The 20,644-nt window shown below is 53.5% G+C and overlaps 1 protein-coding gene across 4 annotated transcripts in view; it reads left to right on the top strand.

The window, feature by feature from the left end:
- WHRN (whirlin) overlaps positions 1-20,393 on the top strand; it is a 106,658-nt gene extending 86,265 nt beyond the window's left edge. For 2 of the 4 annotated variants that reach the window (XM_054501815.1, XM_054501813.1), the window contains 5 exons: positions 14,452-14,523; positions 15,585-16,122; positions 18,397-18,578; positions 19,135-19,257; positions 19,537-20,393. In XM_054501815.1, coding sequence (XP_054357790.1) covers positions 14,452-14,523; positions 15,585-16,122; positions 18,397-18,578; positions 19,135-19,257; positions 19,537-19,719 — 1,098 coding nt within the window. In that variant the 3' untranslated portion in view covers positions 19,720-20,393. Of the gene's footprint in view, positions 1-2,423; positions 2,457-14,451; positions 14,524-15,584; positions 16,123-18,396; positions 18,579-19,134; positions 19,258-19,536 lie in introns of all 4 variants that reach the window. The other 2 variants (XM_054501812.1, XM_054501814.1) reach the window with 2 other exon arrangements.
- The last annotated feature ends 251 nt before the right edge of the window (positions 20,394-20,644 follow it).

Raw genomic sequence — 20,644 nt, 5'->3', positions numbered from 1 at the left:
GTATGGTTCTGCCCCCTGGATGCTTGGAGGCAAATGAATCCCAGGAGGCCTTTGCAAGGAAGGGGCAGGAGCATATGCATTGTTACCTGTCTTGGGAAACAACCGGTTATTAAGGTCCATGCAGTGGAAAAGTCAGGGCTGGAGGTCAGGAGAGCTGGCTTGGCCCCATACTCTCCTCTATGCCCTTGTTTCTCACCTTTAGGTCATTCATCACCACTCTTCTATGGAAAGGGAGTGGGGAGAGTAATGTTTCTTAAGCAGGCGGTTGCTCCCAGATGCTGAACTGAGAGCTCTTTCTGGAGGAATCTCAGACTGGAGGCAGATATAGTGTTAGCTGTCTTGTTAAATGGGAGAGCAGGAGCTCAGAGGTGTGCAGCGATGGCCATGGCTGCAGACACAGGTGGTTAATGAGTGAGGATGAGCTTGCAGCCACCAGGAAATGGCCCGGGAGCATGCACCCCTCTCTTTTGCAAACTCCAACTCCTAGTTTGTCTTTTCTTTAGCCCTGGGGTTCTAGGTTTCTAGGGGTGATTCCTTTATACTCTTTTACCTCTATCTCTCCCATCCTAGTTGCCATCATTTCCAAGGGTGTTCATCCCCTTCCTGGGATGTCCCCACAAGTCGCCCTGCATTCCTCTAGGGCTGGACATGGCTGAAGCAGAGGCAGTTTCATGTTCTGGGACAAGCAGATCACTTCTGGGGCAGGGAAGAGGCTGTCCTTCACCCCAGGCTCTGAGCACGTACTTTGATATGGCATTTAGGTGAGGATCTGGTTTAAGGGTGCAGGTCCTTGGCCTGATGACTGTTTCTCTCTAAGATGGGCTCCACTGAGATCGGCCTTGATAATGTTCAGGCCTCAACAGCCATGAGCCACTGCTCTAAAACCTGGGAAACTGCAGACTGTGCTTCTGCAATGGTCCCTTTAGAATCAGAGATGAAATATCCAGTGAATGGGGTGGGATATGTTTTGGTCTGGGAGGCAGGAGGTCTAGGTTTGAGCCCCAGCCTTTCTGGTCTTCAGTTTCTGGATAAAATGGCCTGGGGTCCTTGCTGGCTCTGACTTCAGCAGCCCGAAGCCCTGAGGGCAAATCAGGCTGGAGTGCCAGGAGTCAGGTGACTATCTTGCCTGGCAAGGGCTCTGGGCAGGGGTCAGGAGCCCCCAGCTCGGCACTGGCCCACAGCAACCTTGTCCCAGCTCACGGGGCTCTCCCCCACCCTGAGAAGCACTGTCTGGGGCCAGTCCAGATCCCAGCTGTGGAAGCTGGCCCTGCTCGGCCAGAGGGGCTCTCACTGCAAATTGGGGCACCCTAGGGAAAGCAGGCCTCAGAAAGGCCATAGGATGGTTTTATACAGGGAGTTTTTTGGGACAGATGAAAAGAGTGGTCCTGAAGGTTTTTCCCCAAGTTTCTGAGGTGGGAAGGACTCAGAATTTGTGACTGTGAAAGTCCATGGCCCACCAGGTGGCACATGCATGTCAGGATTAGGACTCACCTAGACCAGGGTGAGCTCCTGGAAGTGATTCTAAGAGAAAATTGTGCAAGCAGGAAAGGCAGCGTGGAAGGGGCACTTGAGCTCGCGGTGCCTTGGTTTCCTCTTTTGCAGAGGGGCAGTGATACTACTTCCCCCAGCTTGTTGGGAGGATTAAATGAGAGGATGCCTGTGGGCCCAGGGTGAGTAACCTGCTAGTACCAGCATCCCAGAAATGCTGGTCACACCCCAAGGGCAGGTGAAGCCTCGGTTCTTTCGGACCCAGCCCCACCTGGCTGGGGAAATCTACCTGGAGATTGTACCCAGGGCCTTGGGGACTCGTGGAGGGTCTGGAAAGTGCTAGGCTGAGGGACTGCCACTGCCCCTCTGACCTTCATCCCACCCAGGTACCCTCCACATGCACAGTCCAGAGCTCCCTTCCACAGATTCAGCTTCTCTGACATCACAGGGCTTGGGCCTCCCTGAAGTCCAGGCCTTCTCCAACTGAGGCTTCCAAACAGGGCCCTCCTTGAAGCTCTGCCTTTCATTAGCAGGTGTGACCTCAGACAATTCACTTCCCTTCTCTGAGCTTGTTTCTCTACCTGGGAATAGGGATCCCAGCCTCGCCCCAAAGTAAATGACTGTCTCCTGAAGGCCCTTTAGCAGGGACAAATGTCTTTTCTTTAGAGCAGTGGGGACTCCCCTGTTTCCTTCAAGGAGGCAGGCAGAATAAAGGGATGCTGGTCATGGCAGTGGGGTCTTTCCCTCCCCTCTCTCCAGTATTCCTGCCCAAAGCATTCAAGGTAAATAGAAAAGGGGTTTGGAGAATGTGTGGATTTTGCATGTGTGTGTGCGTGTGTGTGTTTGGGGAAGGGGTTGTTGCTGCACCCACACATTCCCTAATATTTATTTGATGTATCTTTTCTTTTTGCCTTTTGCTCATCCTTCCTCCCCAGGAGCGGCTGCTGTGGCTTATAGACCTGATGGAGGTACCGTCCTTCCTGCCGGTGGGGACTGTGGGAGTCCCTTAACCAGGGGCCAGGGTAGGGGGCTGTGGCCTTTCTGCCACCCCCGTATATCTGCACCCAGTCCTGGTGGGGACCAGGGGTTCTTATTGGTGCTGACTGTCTTTCCAGGTCATCAGGTTTCCTGAGCTCTGCAGTGAGAATCCCGTCCATTCAAATCCCAGCTCTGCCACTTTCTTGCTGTGAGACCTTAGGAAGTGGTTTCACCTCTCTGAGCTCAGTTTTAGGATCTGTAAAATGAGGATGGTAATTTCTAGGCCGTGATGTTGAGAGACCCCTTGGCCTTTGCATATGCCACGTGCTTTCTGTCTGGAATGTTCTTCTCCCCACTTCGTATGACCTGACTGTCTCCTATGTGTGCTTCAGCCCTCAGCTCAGAAGCTGCCTCTTCCAAGAAGACTTCCCTGATCCTCCCAAGGGGAGTGACTTTCAGGCCATGGCTCCTCTTGCCCCCGGGCTTCCCTTGGTCACAGCTCTTGCCTCATTATGTCCTATTATAAACGCCTGTACAGGTCTCCCAGTTACCCACTGTGACTGCTGACTGCTTGAGGGCAGCAATCGCATGTGCGGTTACTGTTGAGTTCCTACCCCTAGTGCTCAGCACAGACCCTAGCCCATAATTTGGGCCTTTATTAATAACAATAGTGGCTGAGATTTGTTGAGTGTTCTCTATGGCACTGTGGTAGTGCTTTCTATTCGTATCTTCTTTGACCATCCCAGGAGCTAGGAGTTGTGAGTACTGCTGTGATCCCCATTTTACAAAGAAGAAAACCAAAGCTCAGAGAGGAGAAGCAACTTGCCCAAGGTTGCACGGCTATTGAGTAATGGAGCCAGGATTCAAACCCAGGCCTGCTCAACTCTTGAGTTCTGTTGTTATCCCTGCCATCTGGCTGTGATTCTTCCCTGAAGGATCTCACCAGCTCCCTGTTAAGCATCATTTCGTCATCTGTCTGCCTCTCTCCTCCCTTCCTTCTTCTTGTCCTTCCTTTCTGTTAACAAATATTGAGCACTTGCTGTGTGCTATGTACATTTTGAGGTTCTGGGGATACAGTGGTGAACACCAAAGAAATCCTTTCCACGATGGAGTTGAGCAGACAGCAGGAATGCCAGGCAATAACACAGGATATAGATAACTGAAATACACAGTAAGCTAAATGATGACAAGTGCTAGGGAGAAAAATAAAGCAGGCAAGGGAGACTGGAGAGGGGTGGGGTGGTTAGGGAGTGACCCTTGAGTCAAGACCTGCAGGTGGTGAGGGAGAGAGCTATGCCCACATCTGGGAGAAGAGCATTTCCAACAGAAGCAGCTGCATGTGCAAAGGCCCTGAGGTAAGAGTGTACCTGGAGTGTCAGAGAATTCCAGGCGGCCAATAAGGCCAGAGCAGAGGGAGTACAGGGGCAGACGTGCTGAGGACTTTGACTTTGACTCTGAGTGAGATGGGAGTCCTTGGCAGGTAAGAGCAGGGAACTGATGTGGTCTGACTTCGATTTAACAGGATCCCCCTGATTATTGAGAATAGATAAGAGTGGGTTTGTACCAAGGTGAACTGGTTAATTCCCAGGAACCAGCCACACCCAGAGGTCTGTGGGCCAAGAAGGGCCTGGGAAGGTCATGCAGCCTGAGTTGCTAAAGATGTGATGATGGGTTCTGCAGGCACCAGCTCCTCCTGTGGCTGGGTCAGCCCCTGCCCTGTTGTCTCCTGGGAACCCCTCTTCTCCCCACCCCCACACACAGCAGGTCTCAGATTGGAGGCCCTGCCTTTTGCTCACCCTTCCTCAGGAGCGACAGCTGTGGTTTATAGACCTGATGGAGGTACCACCCTTCCTGCCGGTGGGGACTGTGGGAGTCCCTTAGCCATGCACACCCATGTTGGCTGCATGTGTGGCCACAGGACAGAAACCTCCTCCACCTGGAAGCCCTCCTGCAGAGTACGCAGGGCACTGGGACCCATCCTAGGAGTCTGGACCCCCACACCCGTACTCCACTCTGTCTCTCCCAGGCAGTGTGCTCTCAAGAAAGCCCCTCACTCACTCTTGGCCTCAGTCTCCCCATCTGTACAACCACAGCAGACTCCCATGGCTCCTCCAGTTCTGAAAGTCTTCTCTGCATCAGGAGGTGCTGGAAAATATTTGGGGGAGGCACAGCAAGGAATGACAGCTCTATGTTCCCACCTCTTCTGTGTGTATTTGAACAAGGACTGCAGCATTCCTCCAGAGAGAGAAAGAGCTTGAAATAATCACCTTTATTCACCACTAAGTGCCACTGTGTGGTCTACAACACCACATATTAGTAAGCTTTTGCTGCAATAATGCTGAGTAATAACCCTAAAATGTGGACAACAACCCAAAACATAACATGGCCAAAATCCCTTTCTGCATGGAGCTCACACACTCCTCATATCTCTGCTAAATCACTTGTCACATTGCTTTAACCTCTTTGTGGGTTTCCCTTCCCCAATAAACAGCGAGAGCTGGTGCAAAATGGAGGCCCAGAAAGTGTGGAGCAGAAATGGAAGGAAAGCACACACTCCCCAGCCACCTGCAGGATTATCTTCTACTATGCGGCCTTCTAAACATTTGCCTCCCACATAGTAGGAAAATGTTCTTTGTTCTAGTATTCACATGGGCAAGATGACATCAGGTGGCTGGCTATCGATGACCGAGATGCCCCAGACACTGGCCCCAAATGGAGCCAGTTTCCATATAGCCTGAATTCCTCGGATCATGCTGTGTGGTTATTGATCCCAGGTTAAATGTGGCTCATTCTGCAGTCATTTCCCCTCAAAGCAGACACAGTCAATCAAAGGAAATCAGATCCAGCTTTCCCCCATTCACAAACTGTGTTGATTTTCCATTTGTCTAACAGAAAGCCAGCCCTGAGCATTTTATGCTGCCTTCACACAATATCATTTCCCCCCATAAAAATGTTGGCCCGGAGAGCAGAGTGAAAGAAGAAAGGCCTGCCTGTTCTTTCTTGAGTTCTTCATCTAGTGCCAGCATGCCTGTGGCAGAGGGGCTTAATTGCACAGATTCTGGGATCCCACCAGCCGGGTTCTGCTCTCCAGAGTAGTAGCTTTGTCACTTTGGGCAGATGACTTGTGTCTTCTGGGCCTCCATTTCTTCATCTGTACAGTGGGCTGAGAAAACCAGCTGTCTGTGGGTTGTTCTGAAGATTCAGTGAGATCAGGAGTGGATATGCAGGTGTGGAGTGTGGAGGAGCCCATCCTATTTCTACTCCAAAGGTTGGAAAAGGGCCCTGTATTAATCTGTTCTCACACTACTGTAAGAAACTACCTGAGACTGGGAAATTTATGAAGAAAAGAGGTTTAATTGACTCACAGTTCTGTAGGCTGTACAGGAAGCATGGCTGGGGAGCCTCGGGAAACTTAAAATTATGGTGGAAGGTGAAGGGGAAGCAGACATCTTACATGGCTGGAGGAGGAGGAAGAGAAGGGGGAAGTCCTACACACTTTTAAGCAACCAGATCACATGAGAACTTACTCGCTATCACGAGAACAGCAAAAGGGAAATCTGCCCCCATGATCCAGTCACCTCCCACCAGGTTCCTCCCCCAACACTGGGGATTACAATTTCACATGAGATTTGGGTGAGGATACAGAGCCAAACCATTTCAGGCACTGCACAGCATTGTAGAGAAAAGGGGATTGGAGAGGTCAAGGCCAGCCTTGTACCCAAGGAGCAAATGCCCTTGAGGTCAGGAGGCAGCAGCTGGGATTTGCCCTGGACTTGACCTCAGGCTTTTTCCACCTGGAGTTGAGAGAGTTTGTGCTCCGGCCCTGTCATATGCCTGGAAGGAGGCTCCCAGCACCTGCCCAAGGATGCTGGGGACAGGATCCCTGCCCCTGAAGGCCTTACTGTCCTTCTTCCCTCCTCTTGTCCTCCAAAAAGAAGGCGAATAGGGCGCAGTGGGTGTGGCTGTCAGTGCTTCTCTGCATTGGCCTCCTATGGCCTCTGTGCCTCCCGACTTGTCTGCAGCACGGTGAGCTGGGAGAAGCTCAGGCCTGTCTCAGGCCCCTCCAGCTGCAGGGACCCCTCGCTGTCAAACCAGCTTTTTTTCAGAAACAAGTAGAAAACTGTCAAAGGGCCTTATTTCTCCTCCTGCATCCTGACCTTGGTCCAACCTGGATGGTTTAGAGAATCCTCCTCCATCCATGAGCGGGGTAAGAGAGGAACTCCATTTATTCCTTCACTCATGCGTTCAGCCACTCCTCCTTCTATGCAGCAGCCTTTGTGGAGCATCTCCTGCCTGCCAGGTGCTGAGCCTGCCCTCTTGAAGCTGATCAAGTCCAGTGGAGGAGGCTACCTCAACTCAAATCATCTCCATAACTCACACTCTGATAAAGCGGGCTGAAGGGTGGTGTGAGAACATACTTGGGCCCCGACCAGTCCGGGGTACTTGGGGAGAGAGGCTGAAGCTAAGATCTGAAGTTGTTGGCTACAGCCAGGCAATAGATGAGGTGAGACAGCTGAGGAGCTGGCCGGGCATGCCTGAGGGCCCTGAGCAGGTTGGCACACGGCCACTCAGAAGAATGGAAGGAGACCAGTAGGGCCGGAGTGTCAGGAGTCAGGGGTAGAGGGGCGAGGGTCAGGAGCGGGAGGCGTTTGTGTTTAACCCTAAAACCACGGGATTCTGTGGAGAATCTTGAGTAAGGATGTGATGTGACCCTGTTTGCGTTTTTTTTTTTTTTTTTTTTTTAAGAGATAGGGTCTCTGTTGGGGTAGCTCACTACAGCCTTGAACTCCTGGGCTTAAGTGGTCCTCCCACATCAGCCTCCTGAGTAGCTGGGGCCGCAGGCGCACATGCTCCCATGCACAGCTAATTTTTACATTTTTTTGTAGAGATGGGGATCTCACTATGTTGCCCAAGCTGGTCTCAAACTTCTGGCCTCAAGGGATCCTCCCGCCTTGGCCTCTCAAAGTGCTAGGACTACAGGCGTGAGCCACTGCGCCCAGCTCTCTGTTTACATTTTTTAAGCTGCCTCCTCTGTGTGGAGAGAGCCCAGAGGTGCAGGGTGGCTGCGGGTGACCGGGAGAGGCTGTTGCTCCTGTCCCGATGACCTCCTATCCCCCACCCCAGGAAGCTGCTGAGTGCCCGGAGAGGGCACAGCGAGGATAGTGGGTGTCTCCTCCTTGAGTAGAAGAGCCCACTCCATCCCAGGGAGGCCTCAGCATGTGCCCCCTGCACCTTCCAGAATCATCAGTTTGCCCAGAGCATTCAAGCCTCTCAGGCCAGCCACAGCTTTACCTGGAGCCTGAATAGGACCATTCCTCCCAGCCAGTGCTTTGCTGTCTCTGTAGCAGTTTATGGAACACTTGCCTTCCCCTGTGACAACTTGGGGTTGCTAGAAGCTCTTTCCACCAAACAGAGCCAAGCCCGTGGAGGTCAGAGCCTGTTTGAACATGGGCTGGCCCCTGCTGCCCTCTGAGTGAGGACTTTCCAAGCTATCAAAGGGGAACTTGGACAAAGCACTGACTTAGGACTGGGGGTCTTCCTCATTTCTGTGCCATAGACCCCCTCTGGCAGGCTGGTGAAGTGCTGGGACCCCTTCTTAGAATAAAGCTCTAAGTGTTTAAAATAAAACACAGTACATAGGATGACAAATTATATCAGGAAATACCTGACATAATTTTCAGAATATGAAAACACAACGTAAAACATGCTACTTTAGGACAGCAATAACAGGGTTGAGCAGTGAGTCCGTAACTGCTGTAACTGTGAAGCCAAGAAGTGCATAAATGGGATTTTGTGACATTTGCAGCAGCTGGAATGTGACGTGAAAGATCAGTGCTCTCTGTGGGTGACCATGACCAGTTCCTCTGAGGCTTTGTTGCTTCTGTTAGCAATGAAAGGAAACGTGGCCTTTCAGTTAGAGGTTAATGGAAATGAAGATGTAACAGTTCCCCCAGCCAAGTTCTCGGGTGCCTGCATTCCCTCCCAGGAGCCCTGGTTTCCAACCTTATCCTGAGGGCTCTGCTTGCCCTAACCTTCTAGAGATTCTGGGTCACTCTCTCTTTCCACTGACGTCCTTTTCTTAAGACCACAGGGAGGGAGGCGTGGAACAGGTTTCAGCTGAGCAGGAGGAAGCCTGGTCTGTTCAGCAGGGCACAGGCCTCGTTACAAGGAGGTAGCGACTCCTGCCCCATCTCAGGAGGGCTTCATGCAGAAGCTTTCCAGAGAGCTCCCTAATGTTGTGATTTGGTGGTCAAATATGATAGCCAGAATAGACAGGCTGGTAGAAAAGCACAGTGCTGGCCCGCTGTTGAGGTTGTTCTCGTGATCTCAGCCACACCAGCCAGTGCGGGGCCCAGTTAGCTGCTTTCAGGATTATTTCTCTCCCATTCTGCACCTCTGACCTTTCCCTTTGGCCCACAGACTTACACCCCTACCCTGTGCTTGGAGAGATTGCGGGTCCAATGATCCCCCATCGCCACCTGCATGACTGACACTTCCAGGGTCTCGTCCCACAAATCTCTGGCTCCCTGGCCCCTGCCCCTTCACTCTGGGGAGCCCCGCTGCCCCCCAGGAATGCCAGGACTTCTTGGCTCTCCCCGGCTCACATCCCTGTCCCTCCATCTCCCTACCCCCGTAGCCTTTCCTGGGGTCACAAGCTCCTCTTCCCAGCCCAGCTCTGGCCGTGCCACCGGCCTTGCCCTGCTCTTTTCTTTGCTTCTTCAGTTTCTCTACATTGCTCTCCGCCTCTGCCTTTTCTGCTGAATCTTCTGTTTTCTCTCTTTTCTGTTATTCTCCCTCTGATCTCTCTCCCTCTGCCTTTATCTCCCTTCCTGTCAGCAGCCCCTTCAGGCAAAATCTAGGCCCCCACTGGCGAATATCCAGAGGCCTTTGTGACTCAGTGCCTCAGTTTCCCCACATACGGAATGAAGAAAGAACCACTCAGCCTTAGGCCTCTGGTGATTTTGGGGTGGGGGTTGGGGGACCCTGTTGGTGTGACAGAAGTACAGAAGCCCGACGAACAAAGAGCTGGAAATAGCACCTTTATGTAAGAGCCCTCCTGTTGTAATGAGGGGAAGGAGGCCTAGAAACCCGGAATTGGGCTGAGGGGAGGAGAAGGGCTAGGAGGGAGAAGCCGCATTTTGCTGAGGTGGCCCCGGGGTGCCCAGGTGGCCTCAGGCTTTGACGTCATGCAGGGGAGCCTTACCTGCCCCTGAGTCCACCCCGCAAAGGTTGCCCCTCTTCATTTCATCCCCTTACAGTTCCCCAAGACCACACTTCTGTGATATCTGGGCCCTGATTGGGCCAGCTCAGGAAATAAGGGATTCTTTTCTCTGAAAAAAAAGGGAATTTGCTGAACTGCCACAGGTTTGAGGAAGGAGGTGGAAGAACAATGGAGCAGGTCATCTTGGCTCTTATAGGAAGCAGGTTTTTGTCGGGGATATGGAGTCGGGCCTTGAATAGAGTTCAGTTTTCTGCCCTGTCCTTGCTGTGTGTCCTTGGACAGGTGACCTTCCCTCTCTGATCTTCAGTCACCTCAGCTGTAGAGTGGGTGAAGGGTCCCATCTGGCAGGATTAATGGAGCCGCCAGGTCTAGGCCCTCACTGAGGCTCTGGCCTCAGTGGGTACAGGGGGAGGAGGCCCAGGTGGCTGTGATTGTGTGTGGGTGGTGGCGAAAGTGAACAGGCCCAGCTCCTGCATGAGCTCTGACCTTGAGCCTCCTCTGGAAGCCCGTTCCGCAGGCGTTTCTGCTGACGCATCCCCCAGGTTCTTAGCCGGCTGTCTGCAGCTATTTCAGATGCATAAGGAACATGGCTCGGGGACTTGGGACTCCTGAGCGTCTGGATTCAGCAGATGGAGTCTGGCAGGGCTGGGCTCTGAGGGCTGGGCTCCGACCCGTCTGCCATTTGCTCCACTTCAAGCCTCCCCGACAGGGCTGGATATTCATCCCTCGTCTACCCCTCACCCTCCCAACCCTCCACCTCCACCTGCCATGTCCCCAGGATGCAGTTAGTAGCAGGGAATGAGGCTGAGGCCAGGGCCAGCTATGGCTGCCTTCTCTCTCATTTCCAAGAGGGTTGCTCATGGGGGCCTCAGGTTCCTATGACATCAAGGCCCTGTCCATTTCTGGGGTTGGGATAGTGCAGCATGGGCGTTGGGGTGACCCAGACCGGGATTAGAAACCTGATCTGTAGAATGGTCAGATGACCTTGGACGAGTCTCTTCCCTCTCTGAACTTCAGGCGTAATCGATGTGACAAGGGACAGTCCTAGTGCCTGCTTCACAGGATCATTGGGAGGATCAAATGAGATAATATAAGTAAAACACCCAGCACGGGGCCTGGCACACAGTAGGTCCTTTGTAGTTCTCTAATACCCTTTCCGGGAAAAAGTCACACCCTCCCTGAGCTTCCCTGGAAAGTCATGGCTGCCTGGTAAGAGCTTCCTGCACAGCTGAATGTGCAAAGCCCCTGATGCACCAGAGCAGGGCAGGATCCCATGGCATTGGTCCTACCATGTGCTGTCATCTGAGCCCAACCCCAGCTTCCCCCAGGATCAGCTGCAGGTCGAATTCCTGGGGCAGGGGGCAGTGGCTCCACCTGAATGTGGCAGAGGCTCCCCTTGTCTTTGCTGTAGATACCTCTGAGGCTCTGACCCCTCTCTGTGCCTCCTGCTGACACCAGGACCATGAATGTTGAGCCTGAGGAAGTGATAGAATGTCAATCACTGCCTCACTGTTCACCTTAACGCGCCTGGCTGGACTACTTCCAGGGAGCACTGGACTCATTATAGTCTTGGAGGAGGGAGGTGGTGTGAGAGGGCTGCCATTCCTTTCCATCCTAGTTGTCACATGGGCCAGGACACGTCTTGTGGTTCATTCTCTTGCTGGGGCAGATTGCAAGGCCTCCCAATCTCCCGATGCACGTAACAGTCACCTTCCTCATACATTGTGCCAGGCCCTATTCTGAGTGCTTTGTAAGTGTTAACATGTCCACTGCATAAGGCAGGTATTGCTGTTAACCTATTTTACAGAGGAAGGATTTACCCACCATCACTCAGCTGCAAGCGGCAGAACTGGGTGTGAGCTCAAAGAAGCCTCAGAGTTGGCAGAGCCAGAACCAGTGTCACTAATCAGTGAGTGAGAGAGCAGCCCAATCACCCTCCCCCTTTTCAAAGAATCCCCCCAACCACCACATACCGCGCTTGCATCACAGGGGCTGTCAGCAGCAGCTTCCCGTGACGCAGTGTGCAGTTAACAGGTCAGGACCAAGGTTTGTGTGTAAGCCTCAACTTTGTGGGGAAATGGGGGCAGTTGCCTGACTCTGCCCCTGAAGCATCATGGGACCAGATGAGGAGCTTTGGGTTTGCAGGGCTCTGACCCAGAAGGCCCGAGCCAGCATCTTGTGGGTCGAGATGGGGATATGTGTGGCATGACTGGCTTCTCTCTGTCTTAGGGGTATGGCGTCAGGAGTGCCTTCTGTCCCCACCTGCTGCCTTCACACTCACTCAGACATTCATTACTGCTCACTGCAGTGACCTGCAGCACCACCCCCCTCAACTCCCTGCCTGCTCTGGCCTCCTCCAATGATGGCTAGAGTGATTGATTCATTAATTCATCCTGCCATTCATTCATGGATTCATCAGTTTGCTTTGTAAATATTTATCCAGCAGCCACTGTTCTGAACACTGAGGAGAGAGTGAGGACCGAGTAGCTGCACGTCCTGCCTTCTCAGAGTTTATATCCTATTGGGAGAGACAGACAGTATGCAAAGAGTATAAAGTCAGATGGTGATAGGTGTTACACACAAAACCAAAGCAGGAACGGGATAGACAGGGATGGGGGTGGGGCAGTACTGTTTTAGACAGGGCACCTCTGGGAGGGCCTCGCTGAGGTCTGAACTAAACAAAGTGAGGGAATGAACCACAGTGCGGTGCAGAGTGAGAGCGGCAGGTACAAAGGCCCTGGGGCAGTAATGAGCTTGTGATGTTGGAGTAGCAGGAAAGGGCCCGGTCATGTAGGCACAATGAGTGGGGTTTGGAACTTCCTCCAACTGAGATGAAGAGGCCCTTGGGGGTCCTGAGCTGCAGAGAGACCTGACGTATGTCTCCGGCATGACTCCCTAGCTGCTGGGTGGAGATGGTGATCAATGAGGAGAAAAATACAGCAAGGTGGAGTGGGATGAGGGGAAGTTTATGATTTTAGCTGAGGTGGTGAGGGTACACCTTGTCGAGGAGGTGACAGGTGGGTTAGGTCTTGGAGGTGAGCGACAGCATGCCTTGTGGATGGATAGCCAAGCAGAAGAGTTGCAGACAGAGACAACAGCCAGTGTGAAGGCTGACACATCTGTGGTGTCCCAGCCTGGCTGGAGAGAATGTGAGCAAAGGGGATCTTTGTAGAAGGCAAACTTGACCACATCTCCATGGCAACCCACTGTCCTCAGGCTTAAATGCAAGAGTTCCATGCTTGACTTCTGTGGAGCTGCTCGGGGGTTCTCAAACATCCTATCTCCATTCCTGCTGTATACCCTTTCCTCTGTCTGAAATACCTATGGTTCCCTTCTTTGCTCTGCTCACTCATAAGACCTAGCTTTGAGTTGTGCCCCATCCTCCAGGAAGCCTTCCTTGATAACCCCTCCCCCGATTACATTATATGCCTGTGTTTGCCCATTGGATGCTCTCTCTGCAGTCTCCCTGTTGCTTGTTTGCTTGTCAACTGACCCCATTGTCTCTGAGCTACCAATGGCAGGGTTGGTGTCCCACCTCCTCTGTGTCCCCAGCCCCTTATCAGCCTGGAGCTTCAGAGACTGCTCAATACTGATGAGCACTGCAGTTGAGACCTCAGCCAAGTGTTGATGTAGCCAGCAGGGTTCTCCAGAGAAGAGAAGCAATCAGATATACTATATTGTGTGGGATTGGCCCATGCAATGATGGAGGTTGAGAAGTCCCCTGATCTGCCATCTGCAAGTTGGAGGCCCGGAAAAGCTGGTGGTTTTGTTTTAGTCCAAGTCCAAAGGCCCAATAACCATGAGCTCCGGTGTCTGAGGGAGGAGGAGATGGATGTCTCAGTTCTAGAAGAGCGTGCAAATTTGCCCTTCCTCTGCCTTTCTGTTCTGTTCAGGCCCTTAGTGGATTGGATAAGGCCCACCCACATTGGGGAGGGTGAGTTTTGCCCAGTCCACCCATTCAGATGCTGATCTCTCCTGGAAGCACCCTCACAGACACACCCAGAAATAATGTTTTACCAGCTATCTCGGCATCCCTTAGCCCAGTCAAGTTGACACGCGAAGCTAATCATCACAGTGGCGGAAGCTCTTTTCCATTCTGGGCTCTGGGGGCGAGAGAACCGGCTCCCTCAGCCCTCAAGAGAGCCCAGCTCAGAGAGGAGCTCCGATGGGCCCCCCATAGACGGCCCACAAATGGCCTTTTGGCAGCCCAGTGTCACTTAAGGGGGCATTGGGTTTCTTCCTGTGAATTGGGAAGGGAAGAAAGAAATAGACGTTTTTTGCAAAATAAGATCCATTTAAACCTTAAACTACCACCTTGGGATTAAAACCATTAGAATTTCAAAAAGGGAGAGACTCTCCCCATCCACTTCTCTCTTGCCATTTTCACACCTTCCTGGGATTCATCAACAAGTGGTGGAGAGAGGCCTTGGCTTTTGGAGGCATGACTGTGGAGCACAGCACTCGTGGCCAAACCCAGGAATTCCCAGCCCAGGCTAGAGACGCCCCAGTATCTCTGGCAGTTCAGGGGATGCCTGAAAATGATCAGAAAGTCCCAAAGAAAACTTAACTTCAAAGCGACCAGCAGGCAAATTGACCTTCATTTTAATGGGTAAAGTGAATTTCGATGAAGTGAGGTATGTCAGGGCTCACACGAACCACATGGAGGTGTCCTAAGACTTCCTCAGTCTTGGTGTGCTGGAGAACAAACCAGTTTTCCCTTCTCAGCTTCTGTTTGCTCACTTTGCTTTCTCATCCATTTCTAGAACACTCTGGACCTGGAGGAAACTGGCGAGGCTGTCCAGGGCAATATCAACACCCTCCCAGATGTGTCCGTGGTAAGGCCCTGGCTGGCCCTTTGGTTCTGCTCTCCCTGGTGTGCTCAGGTCCTGGTGGCTCTTTGCTCTCCATGACAGCCACGGAGAAAGGGCACAGGGTGGCGAAGGAGACAGAGGCCTCTGCCATGAGCTCTCACACCCAGCTACAGGTCTGTGCACGAGCTCACCATTCTAGTATCTCTAGCAGGCACCAGGATCGCTTGCCTCTGGTGACTTCAGGCGGGGCCGTCAGGCTGGCTGGCCACAGTATGACTTTGACCAAGTTTCTTAGCCTCTCTGTGCCTCAGTTTCCCCGTCGGTAAAGTGGGGTTGATGCTCATAGCATACCTACCCCATAAGTTTGTGGCATGGAGTAAATTAATTAAGTAAAGCCTTTAGTACGGTGCCTGGAAGGCTGTTGGAGCCGTGCAGGTGTCTGGTGTTGACCTGGGCAGAGGGAAATGGTAGTGACAGTGTCCGTAGCCGCCCCTCACTGTGCACCTGCTGTGGTGCGGGCACTGTGCTAACAGTATTCACATGGCTTTTGCCATCGCCACGCCACCTCTGCTGGGTAGGTGTGCTTTTCCCCATTGCCCAGAGGTGCACTCAGAGAGGTGTTGTGCCGTGCCCGGGGCCACACAGCACCCCAGCCCATGTATCCATCTCCTCCCGTCCATTCTCTCTCCAGTCTTTTCACACCTCTTGCCTCTAGTACTCAAGATCACCCCCTAAAAAGAAAAGCCAAATAAATGCATTTTTTGTATTTCCATCCTCTTCATCCTGTCTCTAATGAAGTCTTGTTCCCTGTGACAAGCTCTGGCTGATGCCAAGCACTTCAGTTCCCAAAGGTAATGATGCTGTCCCCAGAGACACCCGCCAAGATCCCAACGCTTATCAGCTACCGAGATGCAGGGGAGAAGTTTTCCACTCAGGTGTTGCATTATTCAGAGCAGCATGGCCAAGAGCAGTTAAGAGTGGGGACAGAATTCCAGCCGGGCCTGGCACCACTCAGCTGCTCAGCCTCCCCTCTTCCGGGCGTGATGGGTTCTGACTCCTTCTCCGCCTGTTGGGTCTTTTGGCAGGATGATGTCAGATCCACCTCCGAGGGGCTGTCAAGCTTCAAGCCACTGCCTCCGCCACCACCTCTGGCCCAAGGCAACGACAGCCCACTAGGCCAGCCAAGGAAGCTGGGGAGAGAGGACCTCCAGCCACCTTCCTCCACGCCTTCCTGCTCGGGCACTGTCTTCTCAGCTCCACAGAACCGCAGCCCGCCGGCGGGCACCGCACCCACCCCAGGGACCTCGTCTGCACAGGACTCGCCCTCTTCCCCCATCTATGCCTCCGTCTCCCCTGCCAACCCCAGCTCCAAGAGGCCACTGGATGCCCATCTGGCCCTGGTCAACCAACACCCCATCGGCCCCTTCCCGCGGGTCCAGTCACCCCCGCACCTGAAAAGCCCCTCTGCAGAGGCCACAGTGGCTGGGGGCTGCCTTCCGCCCCCATCGCCCTCTGGCCACCCAGACCAGACAGGCACAAACCAGCACTTTGTCATGGTGGAGGTCCACCGCCCCGACAGCGAGCCAGACGTCAATGAAGTGAGGGCGCTGCCCCAGACGCGCAGTGAGTACAGTAAGGCCAGGCTCGGTGGTCCTTGGGGGTCCCTGTCCTCTCCGGGTCAGTCTGCCTGATGACACAGTGAAGGGTCGGACCAGCTACTTGTTGAGGGGGCTCAGGGCCAGAGTGGCGAAGGGAGTGGGAGACCCCAGTTTGAATCCCAGCTCTGCCAATGACTAGCTGTGTGACTGTGGACAAGCTGCCGTCTACACCTTGCTTTCCCCATCATGGTGTGACAGTCCTGCCAGGTTGCTGTGAGCGTTGGGGCGCCTTCTCCAGCTCCCCCTACCCTGGCCACCCTGTGTTCACCAGGAGGACTGAACTCGTGGAGGGCAGGGGTGGCTTGTCTTCCTGTCCCCCACGGCCTGGCCTGGAGTAGATGCTGGGGGGAAAGGTGGAAACTGAAGTGGCAGTCTCTGGACCCCTGGCAGGTCTAGGTTCAGGGTGCAGGAAGAATCTTGGGGAGGCCAGCTGACACTGTGCCCCGGTTTGCTAGAGGACATGGGCTGGGGGGTAGAGGGAAGGGCAGAGCCTGCTTCCCCACCCTGAAAGCTGTGGAGCTCCACCCTGTGAGTGAGTTGGGAGCATTTTGTTGGATTCTGCTGCCATCTTGTGGCTACAGTGATACATAGGCCCCGTAGGACGTTCCCTGACCGCCTGCATAGACCAAGATGCAAAATGCAGGGCCCTGGCGCTCACAGCCTAGTGAGGGGAGGCAGCTGAGGGAGAGCAGGCAGACGTGGTGAGAAGACCCAGGGCTGTCACAGATGGGTCACTGCTGTCTCTAGAGCTGGCACTGAGCTGGACATGCAGGGATAATAAGAGCTAACAGCCGTACTAACAAGAAGCGCTTTGTGCCAGTGTTCAAAGGGCCTTGCCTATAGTATTAACTCATTTAATCCTCCCAATAGCCCTATGAGGTTAGTACTATTATTATCCCCATTTTACGAATGAACAAACTGAGACATAGAAAGTAGTAATTTCTGGCTGGGTGCAGTGGCTCATGCCTGTAATCCAAGCACTTTGGGAGGCAGAGACGGGCAGGTCATTTGAGGTCAGGATTTCGACCTCAGGAGCCTGGGCAACTTGCTGAAAGCCCCATTTCTACTAAAGATACAATAATTAGCCAGGTGTGGTGGTGGGCACCTGTAGTCCCAGCTACTCAGAAGGCTGAGGTGGGAGGATCGCTTGAACCCGGGAGGCAGAGGTTGCAGTGAGCCAAGATTGCACCACTGGACTCCAGCCTAGATGACAGAGTGAGAATCTGTCTCAAAAAAAAAAAAAAAAAAAAAAGAGAGAGAAAGTAGTAATTTCTAGCTTACCAAGAGAAATAGAGAAATTCCACCACACCTGGCCTGAACCTCTGCACGGCCCCTTGCCTGAGCTGAGTGGTGGACACATATCCTCCAGCCCACCAGTCAACCCACGCTGCTTCACTATGTGTATAACAGCCAGGCCCCTGAGTTTGAAACCCTAGGTTAAGAACCCACACCCTGGAGCCAGGCAGTCTAGCACAAGTCTATTCCCTAGACTGCTCCATTCTATACATCAGATCTGTGAGTTTTTACAATCACCCCAGTGGTTAGGTACCATCATTTCTGTATTAGAAGGAGAACATAGGAGGCTTAGAGAGGCTCTGTTACTTGCCCAGGCTTGCACAGCTGGTCAGTGGGAATTCATACCTGACCTGCCAGACTCCAGAGTGTGTGTTCTTAACTTAGGGTCTCAAACTCAGGGGCCAGGCTGTTACACACATAGTGAAGTTGACTGGTGGCTGGAGGGCGTGTGCCCACCAGTCGGCTCAGGCAGGGGCCGTGCAGGGGTTCAGGCCAGGTGTGGTGGAATTTCTCTTTTATTCCTGGGAAGCTAGAAATTACTTATATGAAATTTTCTAATTTGAATGTGTTGGTTCATCATTAAAAATTGATAGCATTATGTGAGTTTTAAAACAAAGAAAACACCCACATCTGTGGGCTGGATTTGCCTCCTGACCTCTGTTTTATTATTATGCCAGTGGCTGAGAACTGGGAGATCTAGGCAGATGTCCTGGAAGTTACAGCCTTCAGGCCAGGTCTGGTTGAAAGGACAGGTCTTGAGTAGGTGGAGAGGGTGGCAGGGAGTGGACCTGCCCTCCAGCCCCACGATCTCTTCATTCCTTCCCCCATCTTTGCCTGGGGAATTCCCCCAGCCTTCCAGCCTCCATCTCCATCACTGCCTCCAGGCAGCCCTCCCTGACCCCAGCTATATAAGCTCCTTCTCTCTTCCTTTTCCCCTCTCCAGCAGCCTCTACGCTCTCCCAGCTCTCCGACAGCGGGCAGACTCTAAGCGAGGACAGTGGTGTAGATGCTGGCGAGGCAGAGGCCAGCGCCCCAGGCCGAGGCAGGCAGTCGGCGTCCACCAAGAGCAGGAGTAGCAAGGAGCTGCCTCGGAACGAGAGGCCCACAGATGGAGCCAACAAACCGGTGAGCCAGGAGGAGGAGGATGCAGGGGGCTGAGAGGAACACGGGCCCCAAGTACAGAATGGGAGGTCCCGGGACCAGGGCTCAGCTTGGCAAGTGACCACAAGGGGAGGTAGTGAGCTCCGTATCACTGGAGGGATTTGGACGTCCCGGAGGAGCACTGGATTAGGAATCTGGAGGCCCAGTTTCAGCTCTGCCTTTGCACTGACACTAGGGGCTGAGGCTGAGATTGGTCTTGGGACTCTTTAAACTCCTCTCAGTTTTGACTTGGCCAGGTGGCTGAGACAGTCTTCGGAATCAGGCCTGGATTCAAGTCCTGATGCCACCACCAGACAGCCTTAGGCAAGCTCCTTAACCTCCCGAGCCTCGGAGATTTTGGTGAGGATTAAAGAGCCAAGAACACAAGTGCTTGGCTTAGCGCGTGGCACACCTGAGGCTCCCGACACAGGGCTGGAGCCTGAGCTCTGCTGACCCAGGGAGGTGTCACGGCCCGGCCCAGCCCCCTGGCCAGGCCTGCCAACTGCGAAGGCCTCAGTGGTGTCCTTCCTAACACCCACAGCCTGGACTCCTGGAGCCCACATCCACTCTGGTCCGTGTGAAGAAAAGTGCGGCCACCCTGGGCATCGCCATTGAGGGTGGCGCCAACACCCGCCAGCCCCTGCCTAGGATTGTCACTATTCAGGTATGTCCCCAGGGGCCCCACCTGCCATCTCTCCCTACCCCCGAAAGGCCCTTTCTGAGCATCTCCAGGGTTTTGCGACTCCCATGGGTAACATGGCACTCAGGGCAGACCTAGGCTTATGTCACCTTTGCTCTTCTGGACCTCAGCTTTCCTAATCCGAGAATTGGACACCCAGATTGTAGCTGCCTGCTTGGCAGTGTTGGGACTGACCCAGTGGGTGGTCAAAGCCAGGCCCGTGTAACCCTCGGGCACCTCATGCCCTGTGTCTCCTCCCTGTAGAGAGGCGGCTCAGCTCACAACTGTGGGCAGCTCAAGGTGGGTCACGTGATCCTGGAAGTGAATGGGCTGACGCTTCGGGGCAAGGAGCATCGGGAGGCCGCCCGCATTATCGCCGAGGCCTTCAAGACCAAGGACTGTGACTACATCGACTTTCTGGTCACTGAGTTCAATGTGATGCTCTAGAGGCCAAGGCCCGAGGGCCTCCCACCACTGCCCAGCTCCTGGTCCCAGTCCCTTCCCACCGTTGGCTTCATCAAGCTCCTTGCGGGGTTGGGGCTGCATGGCCAGGGTAGCAGGAAGACATCCCCCCTCCATCCCAGCCCACTGGGCCAGAACTGGGAGAAGAAGAGAGCAGGACAAGGCAGACAAAAGGTCAGGTCAGGAACTGGTGCTGTGCTGGGTACACAGTAGGCACCCAAGACAAGTGGGTTGTAAGACAGGAAGAAAGGAAAAGGAAGGGCAGAGTGCTGGTTTCTCCAGGTTGGGTTGGGGGCACTGCTGTCCCCCCTCCAGCTAGGACCCAGCCCATCCCCAGATGCCTGAGCCTTTGTCCAAAGTGAGGTCACTTGAGAATTCGTGGACATGGCCCCCAGTCAGGGGGCATCTTGCAGGACCTTTAGTGCCACAAATAAGCATCGAGCACCTCCCCATTCACACCCCCATTCCTCCTGGCTCCTTATCCCCCATGGTGTTTATTATTTATTTCCCTCCCCATGCCCCTGGGGACCCCAAGGCCCCAGCTTCCCTCTGCACCCCCAGCCTATCCCAGAGGCCTTGCAGGTGACCAGCAGTGTCATTGCATTTATATACAGAGCTTATGACTTTAATTTTTCAATAAAGAAATCTGAACAAGGTTAGAGGCCAGCGTGCTGTGTGGTCTACCTGTGAGGCTGGGGAGGGGTGGGCAGGACAGGTGGGGGCAGTCAGGGCACCACAGACCACCACCCTGACTGCCCCCATGGCTCCATTTGGGATACACGGTGGGGCGTACAGGGGTGCTTGAGCCACACTCACATCTTGGAGCCTCTTAATTGAAGGCTTGAGGGCAAAACTTGAGTATTTACAGATAGTATTTTTAGATTAAAACCCACAAGTATATTATGAGGCA

This window comes from Pongo pygmaeus, chromosome 13 (assembly GCF_028885625.2).
Source record: "Pongo pygmaeus isolate AG05252 chromosome 13, NHGRI_mPonPyg2-v2.0_pri, whole genome shotgun sequence".
In the NCBI taxonomy this organism is placed as follows: Eukaryota; Metazoa; Chordata; class Mammalia; order Primates; family Hominidae; genus Pongo; species Pongo pygmaeus.
The sequence above is the reverse complement of the archived record's forward strand: the minus strand, read 5'-3'. Positions and strand labels throughout refer to the sequence as shown.